The following is a 15303-nucleotide window of genomic DNA, read 5'->3' on the forward strand; positions in this document are numbered from 1 at the left end:
TTAATTAATTAATGTTAACCATATTCACTCTATAGCACTGCAGACCACCAGAACCCATTCCCCCTATCTAGCTGTGCTTTTGAATCTATTAGCAACATGTTCCCCATCCTTTCTTCCCCCACTACTACCCTTCCCGGCCTCTAATATCCACCATTCTGCTGAAGGCTTTGAGAGACAAGAGCAAACCACCAATAAAGGATGAAATATGGTCCTTTGGAAAGGACCAACCACTCTCGGTCCGACTCGGGCCAGAGGGATGCACACAGGTGACCACTTACTGTCCCTACATCATTAAGATTCTCCAAGCTGATGATCAGGCCTTGGGAAAATGCCCCTAGGCTCAAGTGCTCTGGAGAGACGCCAAAGGTTTACTGATGTACAGGCCCAGTCTGCTGCTAAAAGAAACTTTGGGAGGCACAGAAGCCCCATCTAAGCTTTCACACATCAGCTTTCCCATCCTCCTCCCCTCAGTGCCCAACACAGCTCTCCCATTCTCTCACTCCCATTGTTTCCCAAACATCCCTCCCTTCATAAAAGCTGTCTGGCTGGGAGCTTAAAATATTGCTGGACAGTAAAACCTACCCATCAGGGCCAATCCAGTCATATCTGCTCAGTCGTGCAGCACAGTAGGGGCGGGGTAGAGAGGTGGGAGGTGGGCTTTTAGGCAGCAAAGGAAAGAGACGAAAGTTGCCATTTTGCTGCTGAGCACCAAGAGAGAAAGACAGCACATATTTCTCCGTGGGACACTCCTCATATTGGCAAGTTTTCCTTAAGTGATATTAGTTTGTAACCTTCCCCCAATTGTTCTTTCTCAGCCTAATCTAAGGGCCATATATAGGCTTCTCCAAAAGGAAAAAGGTTGCCAATAAGATTCAGTCTTGGGCTGGGATGGCTGGGCTTACACTCCAACTCTGAAAACCCTCTTCAAGTTGACCTAAGAACTGGCAGAGGTTTGGAAGGGAGAGGAATGCTGGAATAATCGGGAGGATAGGGAAACAGAGGTGTCCAAACTCAAACTACAATTTGACTTCTTAAGCTCTTTTCATTTTTCAGAATGAATCAACACGTCTACAGGAATCCACAGGGACCTAAACCAAGTATTTGATATTTATGAAAAAGTTCTGTGCCTTTTTCACTCAATTCTACAATAGGAATAATAGTCATAATTATTGAATGCTGTGGGGGTAGCGAAGGCTTCGTGCTCAGCATTTTCCATGTTGGAGCATTTAATGGAGCACAGGAATGGATCTGGCTAAGGACCATAAAATTCTTCCTAGGAGTAGGTTCTGTTGTCTGTCTATGAGAACTGCTGGCTAGTGGCTGTTCTAGAAACAAGAAGAGAGGCACATTTCCACTCGGTTACTAACCGGAGTGGTAAGTGGCCATTGAATGCTCTGGAGAACTTATTAATGGATGTATATGTGTTATTCTGCCTCTTCAAAACCAGAGGAGGGCTATGCTATAATGGGCTTAGATCTGGAAGACCAGGGCTCACATCCTAGCTTTGCCCTCACTGGCTAAGCCCATCTTGGAGACTCATTTAACCTCCCAGCCTGTCTTTCTGTCTGGGGATTGATAATGCCAAATTCACTGGTTCTCAAACATCCACCTGAGGGTCTGTCAGTTCTAGCCCAAGATGACATACAGCCTGTGACCAAAATGTGACAATGACGAAGTTAACGATGTAGTAAATGTTTCAACAAGTTAAGTGTGTTCAATTTAAAGGCTTGCCTTTTATTCTGAAATTATGTCCTCTCTGGTTTTGTAGTGTTAAAATCCCCTTTCATGAAATGATGATGAAAACAGACTGTAGTTGTAGTTAGTGATTTAATAACTCTTTTTTTTTTGAGACAGAGTCTCGCTGTGTTGCCCAGGCTGGAGTGCAGTGGTATGATCTCGGCTCACTGCAGCCTCCACCTCCCGGGTTCAAGCAATTCTCCTGCCTCAGCCTCCCAAGTAGCTGGGATTACAGGTGCCCACCACTGTGCCCAGCTAATTTTTGTATTTTTAGTAGAGACGGGGTTTTGCCATGTTGGCCAGGCTGATCTTGAACTCCTGACCTTAAGTGATCCTCCCGCCTCAGCCTCCCATAGTGCTAGGATTACAGGCATGATCACCACGCCCAGACAATAACTCTTATTTTTATGTCCTTGATTGGCAAAATAAGGAGTTGGCATCCTTATGTTGGTCACACTAGTTTGTTGTGATTATACTAGTCTGTGAAATCTAAGTCTGAGAACCACTGGCCTAGTTCACAGCTTGTTATGAGGACTGAAATAAGATACATGAAAATATATAACTTAGATCAAGGATACCCAAACATAAGGTGTTATTTTAATCATTACCTCTAGCCATCATTTTCTGGTGGGATGTTCCTGGCCATATATGGACACCCTGGGGTTGGAAGCTTGAACTCCATCCATTGATTTTCTATCTGTAATAGGTCTGTTCACGAAATTTTCACAAGCAAAATAAAATAGAGAATTATCTCTGAAAAAGAGAAGAGAAATATTCTTCCTTCAGTTCAGATTTCTCTCTGCTCCCATAGAATGCTTTGCTTCTCTGCTCTGACTTCCTTTAGATTTTCACTGTTAGAGGTCAGGAAACCAAGACATTCCCCTTCACACCTCTAAAGTGTCTCTCCTTAACAGCACAGTAGGCCTGTTTCAACATCATGGGGTTGGAAAGATTGTGTCCTAAATTACAGTTTCTCTCCTTCAGTTATCACACGAAACTTTATAACTAGACATTTTTTAAAAATACAATCTTAGCATGGCGGCTTAGAGTATAGAAAGACACCGGCTTGTTTGGCTTTGGTTTCAAAATTACTAATGAGGTGGTCAGGAGCGACTTCTTGTGTCATGAACATGTATCATGACTCTTGTGTCAAGAATTGTTGGCCTTCCAGTTTATATCTTTGATCTCATATAAAATAAGCAGTTTTGTGTCTCAGAGCAGCTGGTTGGGGATCAATTTACTATTCTTTTTGTTATTTACCATTTTTTGCAAGTTCTTAATTTTTCTGCTGTTAGCTGTAGCAAGAGGACTGAAGTTCCTTGGTCTCTAGTACTCATATTACAGGAATTTAGGGATTGAGAATTTCAGATTTCAGAAGGATTACCATCAGAACCATGCACTGCTGTCTGTGGAACTCCCACTCTGTGAAGAGCTTTGTTCTGTGTTGTGATGGTTCACAAAAGATGAGGCCAAAATGGTTCCTGCCCTCCAGAATCTTTTGATACTAAAGGGAGGGAAACAAGATTGGTTAACATACAGGGCTGAGAGCATGTGCTCATTACACACATTCATGTGGGTATGTGAGTGAAATACACATACTTGTATGGTACAATACAAGTAAGGCTGTCAAAAATGAACTGATGTATCAATGAGGATAAGTATTAGCAAGATAGTTAAGATTAAGTAAGATATTAATAAGATAGTAAGATATTAACCAAATCTTATAGAAGTAAAGTTATTGAAATTGCTGTTTTAACATAAAGTTTAGAATGAATTATTTGATAAGAAATGAACTTTTTCCTGGCTCTGCCACCGGTGAGCTTTATGCTTGGGCTGCTTACCTGATTGTGATGTTTCCCACCTATTTCCCAAAAGGCAATGGGAACCACTACTGCTCTTACCAGGGCAAGTACTAGACTTAACTATAGTCTTAAGAGTTAAAAATAGATACATGTGGCTGGGACTGAGTTGCTGGTTCTGATTCTGAGCTGCTGGTTCCCTCCCCCTCTCCATTACCCATTCCTACAAGGAACTCTTCCCAATGCCAGACCCATGACTGGGGATGCCACAGCTGCTGTTACCTTTTCAGGAGAAGAGAAGCTGCTGTAGGATGCCCTGCCTGATTGGGAGTTTATGAGGGCTCAAGAGGAGAAGCACTTTCTGCTCTCCCACAAGAAGCAGCAAACAGCTATTGTGCCTGCCCTGTCAGCACAAGCTGGACTTTGCAGATGCCTGCAATTAGTATCCTGCCACTAGGTTCTGTCTGGCCAGACTCCAAATCACAGGTTGGAAATAGGCTTTCATGTTTAACAAATATCACTGTGATTAAAAAACAGTAGGCACATCCCTTTAGCCCCATGGGTTCCTGGTCCTATAGCGTGGGGCATGGCCAGCAGAAGCCCAGAGCAGGATCTTCTAACATGGGCTCTTGCCCTGGTCTGATGGCAGCGATGAGTAAACTTTACAACTCTAGAGATGTTCAAGCTGGAGGAACAACTGTTCTCCATTGAGGTGGAAGTTTTGCTCATGATTCTTTATAGGTTACAGGTTTGCACTGGATAAATGACCCAGTTGCAAGCAGCTCCTTGTCAGCTCAATGCCATTTCCATTAGCCATTGCTGTGCTAGAGGCATTATATACTATCATGTTTAATGATATTTTTTCTATAGAGCAAATTTTAAACTCTATTAAAACAGCCATATACTACAGACCCTGAAACATTTTCATTCTGTAGGACACTAAAAGTGTCCTAGAAGACCTTCCTCATCCTGTAACATGATTCCTTCCCAAAGCATTCTCTCTGTTCTTCGGATTTAAAAGAGTAATAATAAAAATATACTGCCCTCAATGTGTAAAGCTATTAATAAGGGTTTCCAGATTTCAACCTAGGGAAGAGGAAACATAAATTAAGAGCACAGAAGTCAGAGAATTGTGTAGCTCTGATTGCAGGCAGTTTATCTCAATGGCGTAGTGGGAAGAACTCAGCCTTTGTGATCAAGCGAACAGAACTGCTGCTATTTAGCTGTCTAATCTTGGACAATATATTTAGCCTCTCTGAGCCTCAGATTTATTTTTTCTTTTCCTTTCTTTTTTTTTTTCTTTGAGACAGGGTCTTTCTCTGTTGCCCAGGATGGAGTATAGTGGCACAACTCAGGGTTCACTGCAACCTTGACCTCCCAGGCTCAAGCAATCCTCCTGGCTCAGCCTTCCAAGTAGCTGGGAACACAGGAATGCACCACCAAGCCCAGCTAATTTTTGAAGTTTTTTGTAGAGATGGGGTTTCACTGTGTTGCCCAGGCTAGTCTCGATCTTCTGGGCTCAAGTGATTCTCCTGCCTCGGCTTCCCAAAGTTCTAGGATTACAGGCATGAGCCACTGTGCCTGGCCTTCAGTTTTCTTTTTTGTTGGAATCAAGTTAGTTAACAAATACTTATCAAGTTCTCACTGTGTGCTGGGCTGTATGTCAGGCATTGAGTACACAGCAGTAAATAAGATAGGCGTGACTCCTGCCCTCAAGGAAATTACAGTCTAGCCGAATCAAGTTAAATGAAATAATATAATGTCAAAGTTCTTTCCCAAAGTTGATATTCAATAAATGTTAATCCCCTTCCACTTCCCTTCAAATATATGATCATTATATATTCTGACACAGTCAAACACAAGATGGCCACAGAAAATTTCATATATACAAGAATTTTGTTGGGAGCCCAGACACCCATAGTATAAGGTAATTCTTCAGTATTATGTCTCACGAAACTTAGATCAGTGTGTGGTCTTGATTTAAATCCATGTAACCAAGGATTTCTATTTATGGTCAACAATGAATCCTTATTTTTGGTGGAGTTTAAGGAATTATACAGATATTGCCTCACTGATGCTTTCAGACCATTTGTGAAGTGAATGAGAATAGGTATTATTATTATTAAACCCACTTCGCAGATGAGGAAGCGAATGAAAGCAGATTCTTTGGGGCCTCCTTTGTTCCCTAGTCCTAGTCTGCACAGAGGAAGCACTGGATAGACGCTGTTTGCACATTGACTGTTCCCGCAACTTTGAAAGGAGAGGTACCCCGCGTTAGCAAAAACAGATACTGACTCAGGGTTGCATTGCGGCCGCTCAGCTCTTGCCTTCTCCCTCATTTCTTCAGGTGGGTGAGAAATGGGCGACTGGAGTTTCCTGGGGAACATCTTGGAGGAGGTGAATGAGCACTCCACCGTCATCGGCAGAGTCTGGCTCACCGTGCTTTTCATCTTCCGGATCCTCATCCTTGGCACGGCCGCGGAGTTCGTGTGGGGGGATGAGCAATCCGACTTCGTGTGCAACACCCAGCAGCCTGGCTGCGAGAACGTGTGCTACGACGAGGCCTTTCCCATCTCCCACATCCGCCTCTGGGTGCTGCAGATCATCTTCGTCTCCACCCCGTCCCTGATGTACGTGGGGCATGCCGTGCACTACGTCCGCATGGAGGAGAAGCGCAAAAGCCGCGAGGCAGAGGAGCTGGGCCAGCAGGCGGGAGCTAACGGCGGTGAGAGGGGGCCCCTCAGCCCGGACCAGGGCAGCGTCAAGAAGAGCAGCGGCAGCAAAGGCACCAAGAAGTTCCGGCTGGAGGGGACCTTGCTGAGGACCTACATTTGCCACATCATCTTCAAGACCCTCTTTGAAGTGGGCTTCATCGTGGGCCACTACTTCCTGTACGGGTTCCGGATCCTGCCTCTGTACCGCTGCAGCCGGTGGCCCTGCCCCAATGTGGTGGACTGCTTTGTGTCCCGGCCCACAGAGAAGACCATCTTCATCCTGTTCATGTTGTCTGTGGCCTCTGTGTCCCTCTTCCTCAATGTGATGGAGTTGGGCCACCTGGGCCTGAAGGGGATCCGGTCTGCTTTCAAGAGGCCCGTAGAGCAGCCCCTAGGGGAGATTCCTGAGAAATCCCTCCACTCCATTGCTGTCTCCTCCATCCAGAAAGCCAAGGGCTATCAGCTCCTAGAAGAAGAGAAAATAGTTTCCCACTATTTCCCCTTGACCGAGGTTGGGATGGTGGAGACCAGCCCACTGTCTGCCAAGCCTTTCAATCAGTTCGAGGAGAAGATCAGCACAGGACCCCTGGAGGACTTGTCCCGGGGCTACCAAGAGACACTGCCTTCCTACGCTCAGGTCGGGGTGCAGGAAGTGGAGGGCGAGGGGCCACCTGCAGAGGAGGGAGCCGAACCCGAGGTGGAAGAGAAGAAGCAGGAAGAAGAGAGGCTGACCACGGAGGAGGAGGAGAAGCTGGCTGTGCCAGAGGGGGAGGAAGCAGAGACCCCCGGAGTGGGGAAGGAGGGTGAAAAAGAAGAGCTGCAGTCGGAGAAGGTGTCAAAGCAAGGGCTGCCAGCTGAGAAGACGCCTTCACTCTGTCCGGAGCTGACAACAGATGATGCCAGACCCCTAAGCAGGCTGAGCAAAGCCAGCAGCCGAGCCAGGTCAGACGATCTAACCGTATGAAGTGATGCCAAAGGAAAAAAAAAAAAAAAAAAAAAAAAAAAAACGCCCAAGCTTACGTAGGGCAAGATGAAAAGAAAAGGTGCCAACATGATCTGAATCTTCTGTCTCCTGCCCTCCCCCCGGCCCCTGATAGGACAGGCACTGCAGCGGGGCGGTGCATGCCAAGCAACTAGGAAACAGCCTTTCCCACATCCAACATAAGGGCTACCAAGATAAACCCATCGACTCACTAAAGTTCCCCAGTCTCATAGGACTGACCCCTTCCTCCAACCCCAACAGCTATGGGATACTCTTCTTTCATCCCCATTTCTCCATAGAAACCCTTAAATCAGAATTGGGGTTGCCTCATAGCCTTTTACCAGTCTTGTCTCAAGCTCACTAAGCCAGAATCTATCATCCCAACATTTCTGAAGCAAATACCATGTGACCATATTTCAGGGATCCACACTCAAAAGCCTACAGAATACAGACAGGTGACTTAAGTTGCAAGGCAGACCTGTTCTAATGCAAGGGAGAGAATGGGGCTGTGGAAGTTGGAGAGCAGGGGGAGCTGCTGCTCACTTCCAGACAATGAGTACCGTGAAGTGTTACCTGGTCTTTCCAACTTTTCAAGGGAAGCCAGAAATCCAACGTTTTGGTTTTTTTTTTTTTTTTTTTTAGACAGACTCTCTGTTGCCCAGGCTGGGGTGCAGTGGCACAATCTCAGCTCACTGCAGCCTCAACCTCCCAGGCTCAAGTGATCCTCTCACCTTAGCCTCACAAGTAGCTGGGACTATAGGTGCACACCACCACACCTGGCTAATTTTTGTATTTTTTGTAGAGATGGGGTTTCACCATGTTGCCTAGGCTGGTCTCAAACTCCTGGGTTCAAGTGATCCACCCACCTCAGCCTCCCATAATGCTGGGATTACAGGTGTACACTACCATGCCTAGCCCATGAAATCTAAATTTTAATTGAAATTTTCAAAACTGTTAATGTTGGCAACTAAATTTTAAATACAACATGTAAGCCAAATTAAATATGTGCAAGCCACATTTAACCTGTGAGGCACCAATTTGCATTATCAGCTTATGCTAATTAGCCCAGCTTTCGTATGGAATTGGTCTTATTATTTATGGTCTCAACTTGTTTCAGTGGCCCCCAAACCTTATTTCACTACTTTGGAGTGTTTTGTTTAAATCATCAGTCCAGGAGATATCTAGAGTTCTCATTGACCATTCTTCTGGGTTATTGTAGTCCCTGGGTTCTGAAGCAATGATATGCTTTGTATTGGTGGGAATTCTGCCCTAGGTACCATCAGAGAAAGAGAGCAAGTTACCAAAACTCTCTCTTTGAAATCAAAAGGCTTTGAGGCCTGATCGTAGTTTTTTTTTTTCCCCTAAAAGCAAAGAAGATCCTTTCTTTACTCCCTTCTTACATCATCAGTGCTCAGCCTAAAATCTATACCTCTTTTCATTAGGGACTAGAAGCAAGCCCAGTTTCGAGCTGGAGGACACCTGCTCATAGGTGTGTCCTGGGAAGAGGCAGCTCTCAGGCCTTGTTCAGGCATGAGATCAAAAGGGCCATCAGAGTGGTGCCAGAGGGAGCCTCTCACAAAGTGGGTGCTCACACAGCCAGGATACCAAAGTGGAGTCTCAGGCGAAGCTTCATCCCTGGAAAGGACACAGAGGCTAAAGAGAACAAGAAGAATCTTGAAGGGCTCCAGTCCTCATATTTCCACAACTCACCCTCCTCAAACACAGAGTCTATTCAGGGGGAATCCTCATGTACACGTACATATTTCATAACAGGAGCAATTTTACCCTCAGCCAATCGATTTCCAGAGCAGGGAGAGAAAACTAAGATGGTTCACCTAAACCAACACGATGCTTCATGGACTGCAGTGCCAAAGATTGGGTTGGAGGTATAGAAACCAAGTTGACATGGCAGGGACCTAGACAGGAGACCAGCAAGGGGCCCAAAAGAGGCACTTAGAAAAACTGCCTTTGTTGTATCTTCCCAACCCCAATCAGCACCATCTCAAAGTATTTCAATCCCCTTTGCTGCCTGCCCTCTGGTTATCACCTTCCTTTTAAGATATTCATTCAAGATATACCTTTCCAGAGCAGGCCTTTTCCAAAACTATTCCTCCCCCTTGACAAAATGTCCATTCCTTGGTGACCCATTCTAAAGCAAAATAGTCTAAAAATTAAATTAATTCTGAGGTTTGTTTGGTAACTACTCCAGGGAAAATTGCATTTAAAAGAGAAAGACCTAGGTAACCCAAAGTAACAAACCTTCAGTGGAAGGATGTTGAATAGAAGAGGTATTCTTATCTTGGAGACACGTGACTTTCTGGCTACTGCTTGATCTTACCCCTAGCAGGCAACCTTATTCCACACAGACCTTCTCCTATATGGTGAGACAATGAAGAAAATCCAAGGCCTGAGAACCAGAGAGTGCATCCTTGACCCTAATGGCTGCACAATTGCTCCTATAGTTTTGTTACTGAAGACACATTTTAGGAAGAGCCTTATGAATAGCTTGACCATTACCAGAATAAAGTGTCTATCTCAACTAGAGCCTAATACAAAAAAGAAAAGAAAAAGAAAAACGATTTCCTGTTCTAAGTAAAACTGCTGTTTGGTACCAGTTGTAGAAATGTGGGCTGCTGGTCTCCTTATCTCAGGTGAGACATAAGTGTGTGAGTGTCTTTCCTCAGATGAAGCAGCATCCTGCTTCAATGCACGTACCCACACTGTCCCCACATTTTCCCTCTTAGTCTTCCCAATAAAAGAAGAAGCCTATTTAGGAAGAAACAGACACAGGCATCAAGGGGCTGCTTTTTTTTTTTTTTTTCTATTTCTGCCAATTAGTGGCTGTGTCATTATTGTGCCTTGAGCTCTCTGTACTTCAGCTTTCTGTCTACAACCCAGAGCTGGCATTTGCCACCTACCTATGTCCAGGGGTGTCGTAAAGATTGAGTTGGCTGCCAAGCATGAAGCCTGCTGAGTGGTGCCATTCCCTGAGAGAGTCCTCCAACAGCAGTGAGACTGGGAAGAAGGGCAGGTGGATGGTTTCCATCTGTCCCCCCAACCTGCCTTGTAGTCAGCTGGTGAGTTTCTCAACATGAAATAGACACTCTAGAGATCAGTTTTCTCAGAAGAGATTCAAAACAGAATCTTAACCCCATATGTTTAGTAGGAACCTGAGGCTCATTGACCTTAAGAAATGATTGGAGACAGATTGCCAATTACTTTCATCCTCTGAGAAAGAGGTCCCATCTTAAGCTGCCACACAAATGCAGCCAGTTTCCATTCAGAAGCAGCTGCATGTCTGTGGTAGTCCTTACTCTAGGCAGCTGCACCCCTCAGCATCTGTTTTGAGGTATATAATTATGACTATTCAGGATTATAATCCCCATGGGCTTCATTATGTCCAGATTTCATTTCTACTCCTAGTCGGTCCCTTGTTAGCTAAAAACCCTTGGGCACGTGGACCTACCAATAAAAAGATGCATTAGACAGCGGGACATCAGTAGTACAGCTCCTTCCAGAGGAAAAGGGCTAAGCACTTGATAGCAGTTCTAACACCACTATCAGGGGAGATCTGTGACCAAGGATAGAGGTACTCAAAGTTCAATGAGAAAGTTTTAAGCCTGGCTGTGTAAATCCTGGCCTAGTGTTTTGGGCATTGTAAAAAAAAAAAAAAAAAAAAAAAAAAAAAAAAAAAGCCTGTCTGCTTTTCACCATGTCTTTGTCCCCTGCCACACAGGGGAAGCATCCAGTACAGTATTGGACAGATATTCCTGAAGGTCTGTGTGACCTGGGGACCTACAAAGAATACTACCATTCAAGTCAGGGGTGTTGACTGCCCCTCCTGACTCAGCATATGCCAAGATGCCACTTACCTGCTCTATGAGACAGTTTTCTCTATGTTAATTGAGGATGATAAGTTCTGCCCCTCCTTCGCAAGATGTTATAGGTCTTTTAAAATCTCACTTATTTGGAAATAAATGGAAAAGAAAGAAGCCATCATCAAAATCTGTAAGTCCATATTGTAAAATGTATACTGAAGCAGTGACAGTCATCACTTTCTAATACTGCGTAGATTGTTAACTAAGATACTGATAAAAAGTGAGCCAATAATTAAAATAAGGGAAATAAATTTGGAGGGGCAGCAGGCAGTCTTGAATTCCTAAGAATTACGGTACAAAAAAAAAAAAAAGAATGTCTTTAATCACTCAAGAATTGGTTGCCAAAAGAAGTGCTAAAGGTACTCGGCTTACTAGAGCTCACATACGGAGAAGCGTCAACCCCTGAGACAATCTCTGACTCATGGCAGAAGGGCCTCCATGGATACGGAAAAAGCTGCATGCAAGAACTCTTCAGTCCAGGCCATGTGGAAGGCCTCGGAGAAGACTGATAGAAACCACTGCTCCTCTCCAGTTCCTGAGAAGGGTCAATAGGCATGCTCTAATTAAGAATGAGAACACCACCCCAACTGCATGTCCCATTCCATTCCCCCAACCTCTTCTTCTCTCATTTCCCTGACCATGATTCACCCTCTATGCATATCATGTGCAAATGATTGCACAATCCAACTTAGCAAAGTTTAGATGAGAAAGGTTTGCCTGACTGGAAGAAAAACTCTTCTGCGTGTAAATACAATCTGTAAAACTAGTTAGGTGTATACCTAGAAGTGATAGCAAAATAGGCAGGGAGACGTTCCCCTTTTGCAATTATTGTATTATAACCAAATATGTACTTGGGGAAGGGAGGAGGAAAAGGAAACAAAATTCTCGGTTCAGCGGTTGAGTAGGAGGAAAGAAAAACTTTTATGAAAGACAGTTCACTCTCCACTGCCCTGGACATTGCAGCTCCCAGAGCCAGGAAAAAGTGGTATTCAGCTCTGGCAGTAGCCACCAAGTTGCAGTGGGACATCCCATAGCCTCCAGCGCCACTGCTTTCTGGAAGTTCTACAGAGCAGACAAAGAAGATTCTAAAAGAATTCCTAAGGTTGCCTGAAGGGAAAAGTAGATGGCCCCATGGCCTTTTTCTGCAATTTTTTCACCTATAAAACAAAGTGGTAAAGACTCAGTTTGTTATGAAGCACATTCAGAGATTTTGCCTGTGGAAATCTCTGGCAAAAGAGAGAGGCATTATTGGGATGGTGGTCCTGTATTCTCCAACCTTCCACATTCTTGTGTCAGAGCTAATAGTTGTGTGTTAGACTGTTATAAAACAAAATTAACTTGACTTTTCACCATCTTTGTTTTTTCTTTTTCCGTGTCAGCTGAACTAGACTGTGAAGAGACTGCCTCAGTTTCTAGTTATTTTTCCTTTGGAGTTGAGGGCCTAGAAAACAAGGGGAGTGGGGTAAAGTGGGTGAGGGTGGTATGTTAATAAGTGTTCCACCACCAGCTCTCTCCAGGGTATGGAGAGAAGGCCAACTTTGTAGTGATTGCCAATTTCCTTGGTATAAATTTTCCCACTGCCACCAATTTCAAGCTACCAACATAATGTCACTGAACGCAGAGCTACGTGCAGTAGCATAACATAATAAAGTTTTCCACCATACGATGGATGTATACCATTCAGTAGGTATAAATAACCTCAAGAACATAGATGATAGTAAACTAATTAGGAAGCGATCAGCTTTGAATATTTATTATGTTTGTGTTTCATATCATTTTTGTTTAAATTTATATAACTTAACTGTTAATAATGACTGTTCTTAACAAATGACTCACAGAATTCCTGAAAATTTAGCAAATGACTCTTGTCAGCCAGTACAAACCAGCTCCAACACACCACTGGGTGGGATGGAAGAGAATCCGATTCAGAAAGAGCATGAAAACTTTCTTGATCAATTGAGATTAGGTCCATTTTTTCCCCTCTCTTTCACTATACAAATCTCAGGAAAAAATAAAAGATATATTTGTTTGGACTATGGAAAGGTACAATAGAATGATACTTGTTCTCTTCCATGTCAATGAGAACTACGGAAAGAGCTAAATTTGTTCATTACAGGTAAAAATAAACTGATAACAAAATAAAATCAGCCAAAAGCTTCTGTCTGGGATTTATCATGTCACTTCTCTGCTCAAATTCCTTCAATAGCTCTTCATTGCTTACCCAACAAATTCTAGATTTTTTTAAACATTACTTACAAAGCCCTTTGTCACTGACTCCAACCCACCTAGAGACTATGTCTGTTTTTAACTGACCAGAATCTATTCTCCCTTCTTTTATAATCTCCATTTCACCTATGGGAAACATCCTTCCTCAATTAGATGTAGTCTTAGTGAACCCTTAGTCATGTTAACCCAACATCCCCTGGTAAAGGGTCAGGTTTTTTTACTCAAATGGGCCAGTCAGACACTCTCTCCCTGGAATGTGAATCTTGAATAAGAGTAATAAAGAAACTGAAAATCGGTTGGAATTAATTTATCTTGGCAGAAGCTCCTGAAGAAAAATTCACAGTTACTTTCTGCTTACCTAGATTTCCAGGAGATGTTTGGCTCCACATTTTTCAGATCATGGTTCTTCAGCCTTCCTTCAATTTGCTAAGCTACCTCAGAGTTCCTTTTTATTTTTCTAATTTAACACAGCCAAAATCATCTCCGTTGCTTGCCAGCACAACCCAACTAGTACACCACCTTTCTAGCCTTACCTCCCACATTCGTCTACACATACCTGTGCCCCAGCCTTACAGAACCATTGGCCTCTCCCCAGTATGGACAGTTCTGGCAGATCATGATGAATGTCATGTTGTTTCAGGACTCTATGCTCTGTCCTGCCTTTTTCCTACGATCAGCTTCTTCTCATTCTATGAGTGTCAGCTCAGTTGTCTTTCTCTTTATGAAATTTTACAAACTTCCCAAGAAAAGTCAGTTGCCCCCACCTCTGTGGTCCCTCAGTACTTTTGTGCCCTTCTGTCATAGCACTTACCAAATTGTTGTATTTACTTGCTTTTCTCCCATCTGACTGCAAGCAACTTCAGGACAGAGATTTTATCCTATATCACTGCATATTCAGTACTTAGCACAGTGCCTGGAACATTGTATGTTTGCTGAATTCATGAATGACTACTGAGACATCTCCCAGGACAGGAAGCAGATAATCAGCCAAGCACTCTCCAGCAATAGAGCAAGCTGACACCACACAGGCATATATCTGAGGAAGAGATTCCCTGAAAGTCCCAGGAGTTCCAGGCTTGAAAGAAAGCAAACTTTTTTTGTCATAAATAAAGGAAGAAAAAGGTATTTTTCATATGAATTACTGGATGTTGTCACCTAGAGCAACCCCAGAAGCCACATATTAAAGACAGTATCCGTATGTTAAAGATGCTGTCACCCAGAGCAACCTTGGAAGCCATGTTATGAAGGTGTCAGTTTTTGAACAGTTGTGGATCAGAGGGCTTCCCACTCTGCCAATTCCCATTAATTGGACTTTTAGACCTTACATGAGATGAAAAATAAACTTTTATTGTATTAATCCACTCAGATGTCAAGATTTATCAGTTATAGTATCTAGCATTATCTATTTACAGAAATTGGTACATTGCGGTTAGGTGTGATTGTAACAAAACCTGAAATATGTGGCTTAACAGTCAGCAAGTGATAAAAAACAAAAATCAAAGCCTACAAAGATGGAGACCCAGGTTTGTACTATGCAAATATTTAATAAAAATATTACCTATGATGACTTGTGTATTTGTTGTATATTGCTGTGTACCAAATCACTCCAAAACTTAGTGGGTTAAAACAACAAGCATATCTTATTCCTCACAGTTTCTGTAGGTCAAGAATCCTAGAGCAGCTTGGGTGGGGTCTCTCAGAAAATTGCAGTCAAGTATAGGTGGGACCTTCAGTTATCAGAGGTTTGACTGGGATGGTAGGATCCACTCATTCACATGGCTGCATGACTACCAAGTTAATGCTGGCAAGTTAGTTTCTCTCCACTTGGGCCCCTCCATGGGGCTGCTTGAGTGTCCTTATGACCCAGTAGCTGGTTTCCCCCAGAGAAACTGATTCAAGAGACCAAAGCAGAAACTTCAATGTCTTTTATGACCTAAACTTGGAAGTCGTGTACCATCGATTCCACT

The 15303-nt window shown here is 43.6% G+C and overlaps 1 protein-coding gene across 1 annotated transcript; it reads left to right on the forward strand.

The window, feature by feature from the left end:
• The first annotated feature begins 689 nt into the window (after positions 1-689).
• On the forward strand, positions 690-7226 carry GJA8 (gap junction protein alpha 8). Its single transcript, XM_023193444.2, has 2 exons — positions 690-758; positions 5884-7226. The coding sequence occupies exon 2, from the start codon at positions 5895-5897 to the stop codon at positions 7212-7214; it is 1320 nt and encodes a 439-aa protein (XP_023049212.1). The 5' UTR covers positions 690-758; positions 5884-5894; the 3' UTR covers positions 7215-7226.
• Positions 7227-15303: the final 8077 nt, after the last annotated feature.

Source organism: Piliocolobus tephrosceles, chromosome 1 (genome assembly GCF_002776525.5).
Source record: "Piliocolobus tephrosceles isolate RC106 chromosome 1, ASM277652v3, whole genome shotgun sequence".
NCBI classification, from domain to species: Eukaryota; Metazoa; Chordata; class Mammalia; order Primates; family Cercopithecidae; genus Piliocolobus; species Piliocolobus tephrosceles.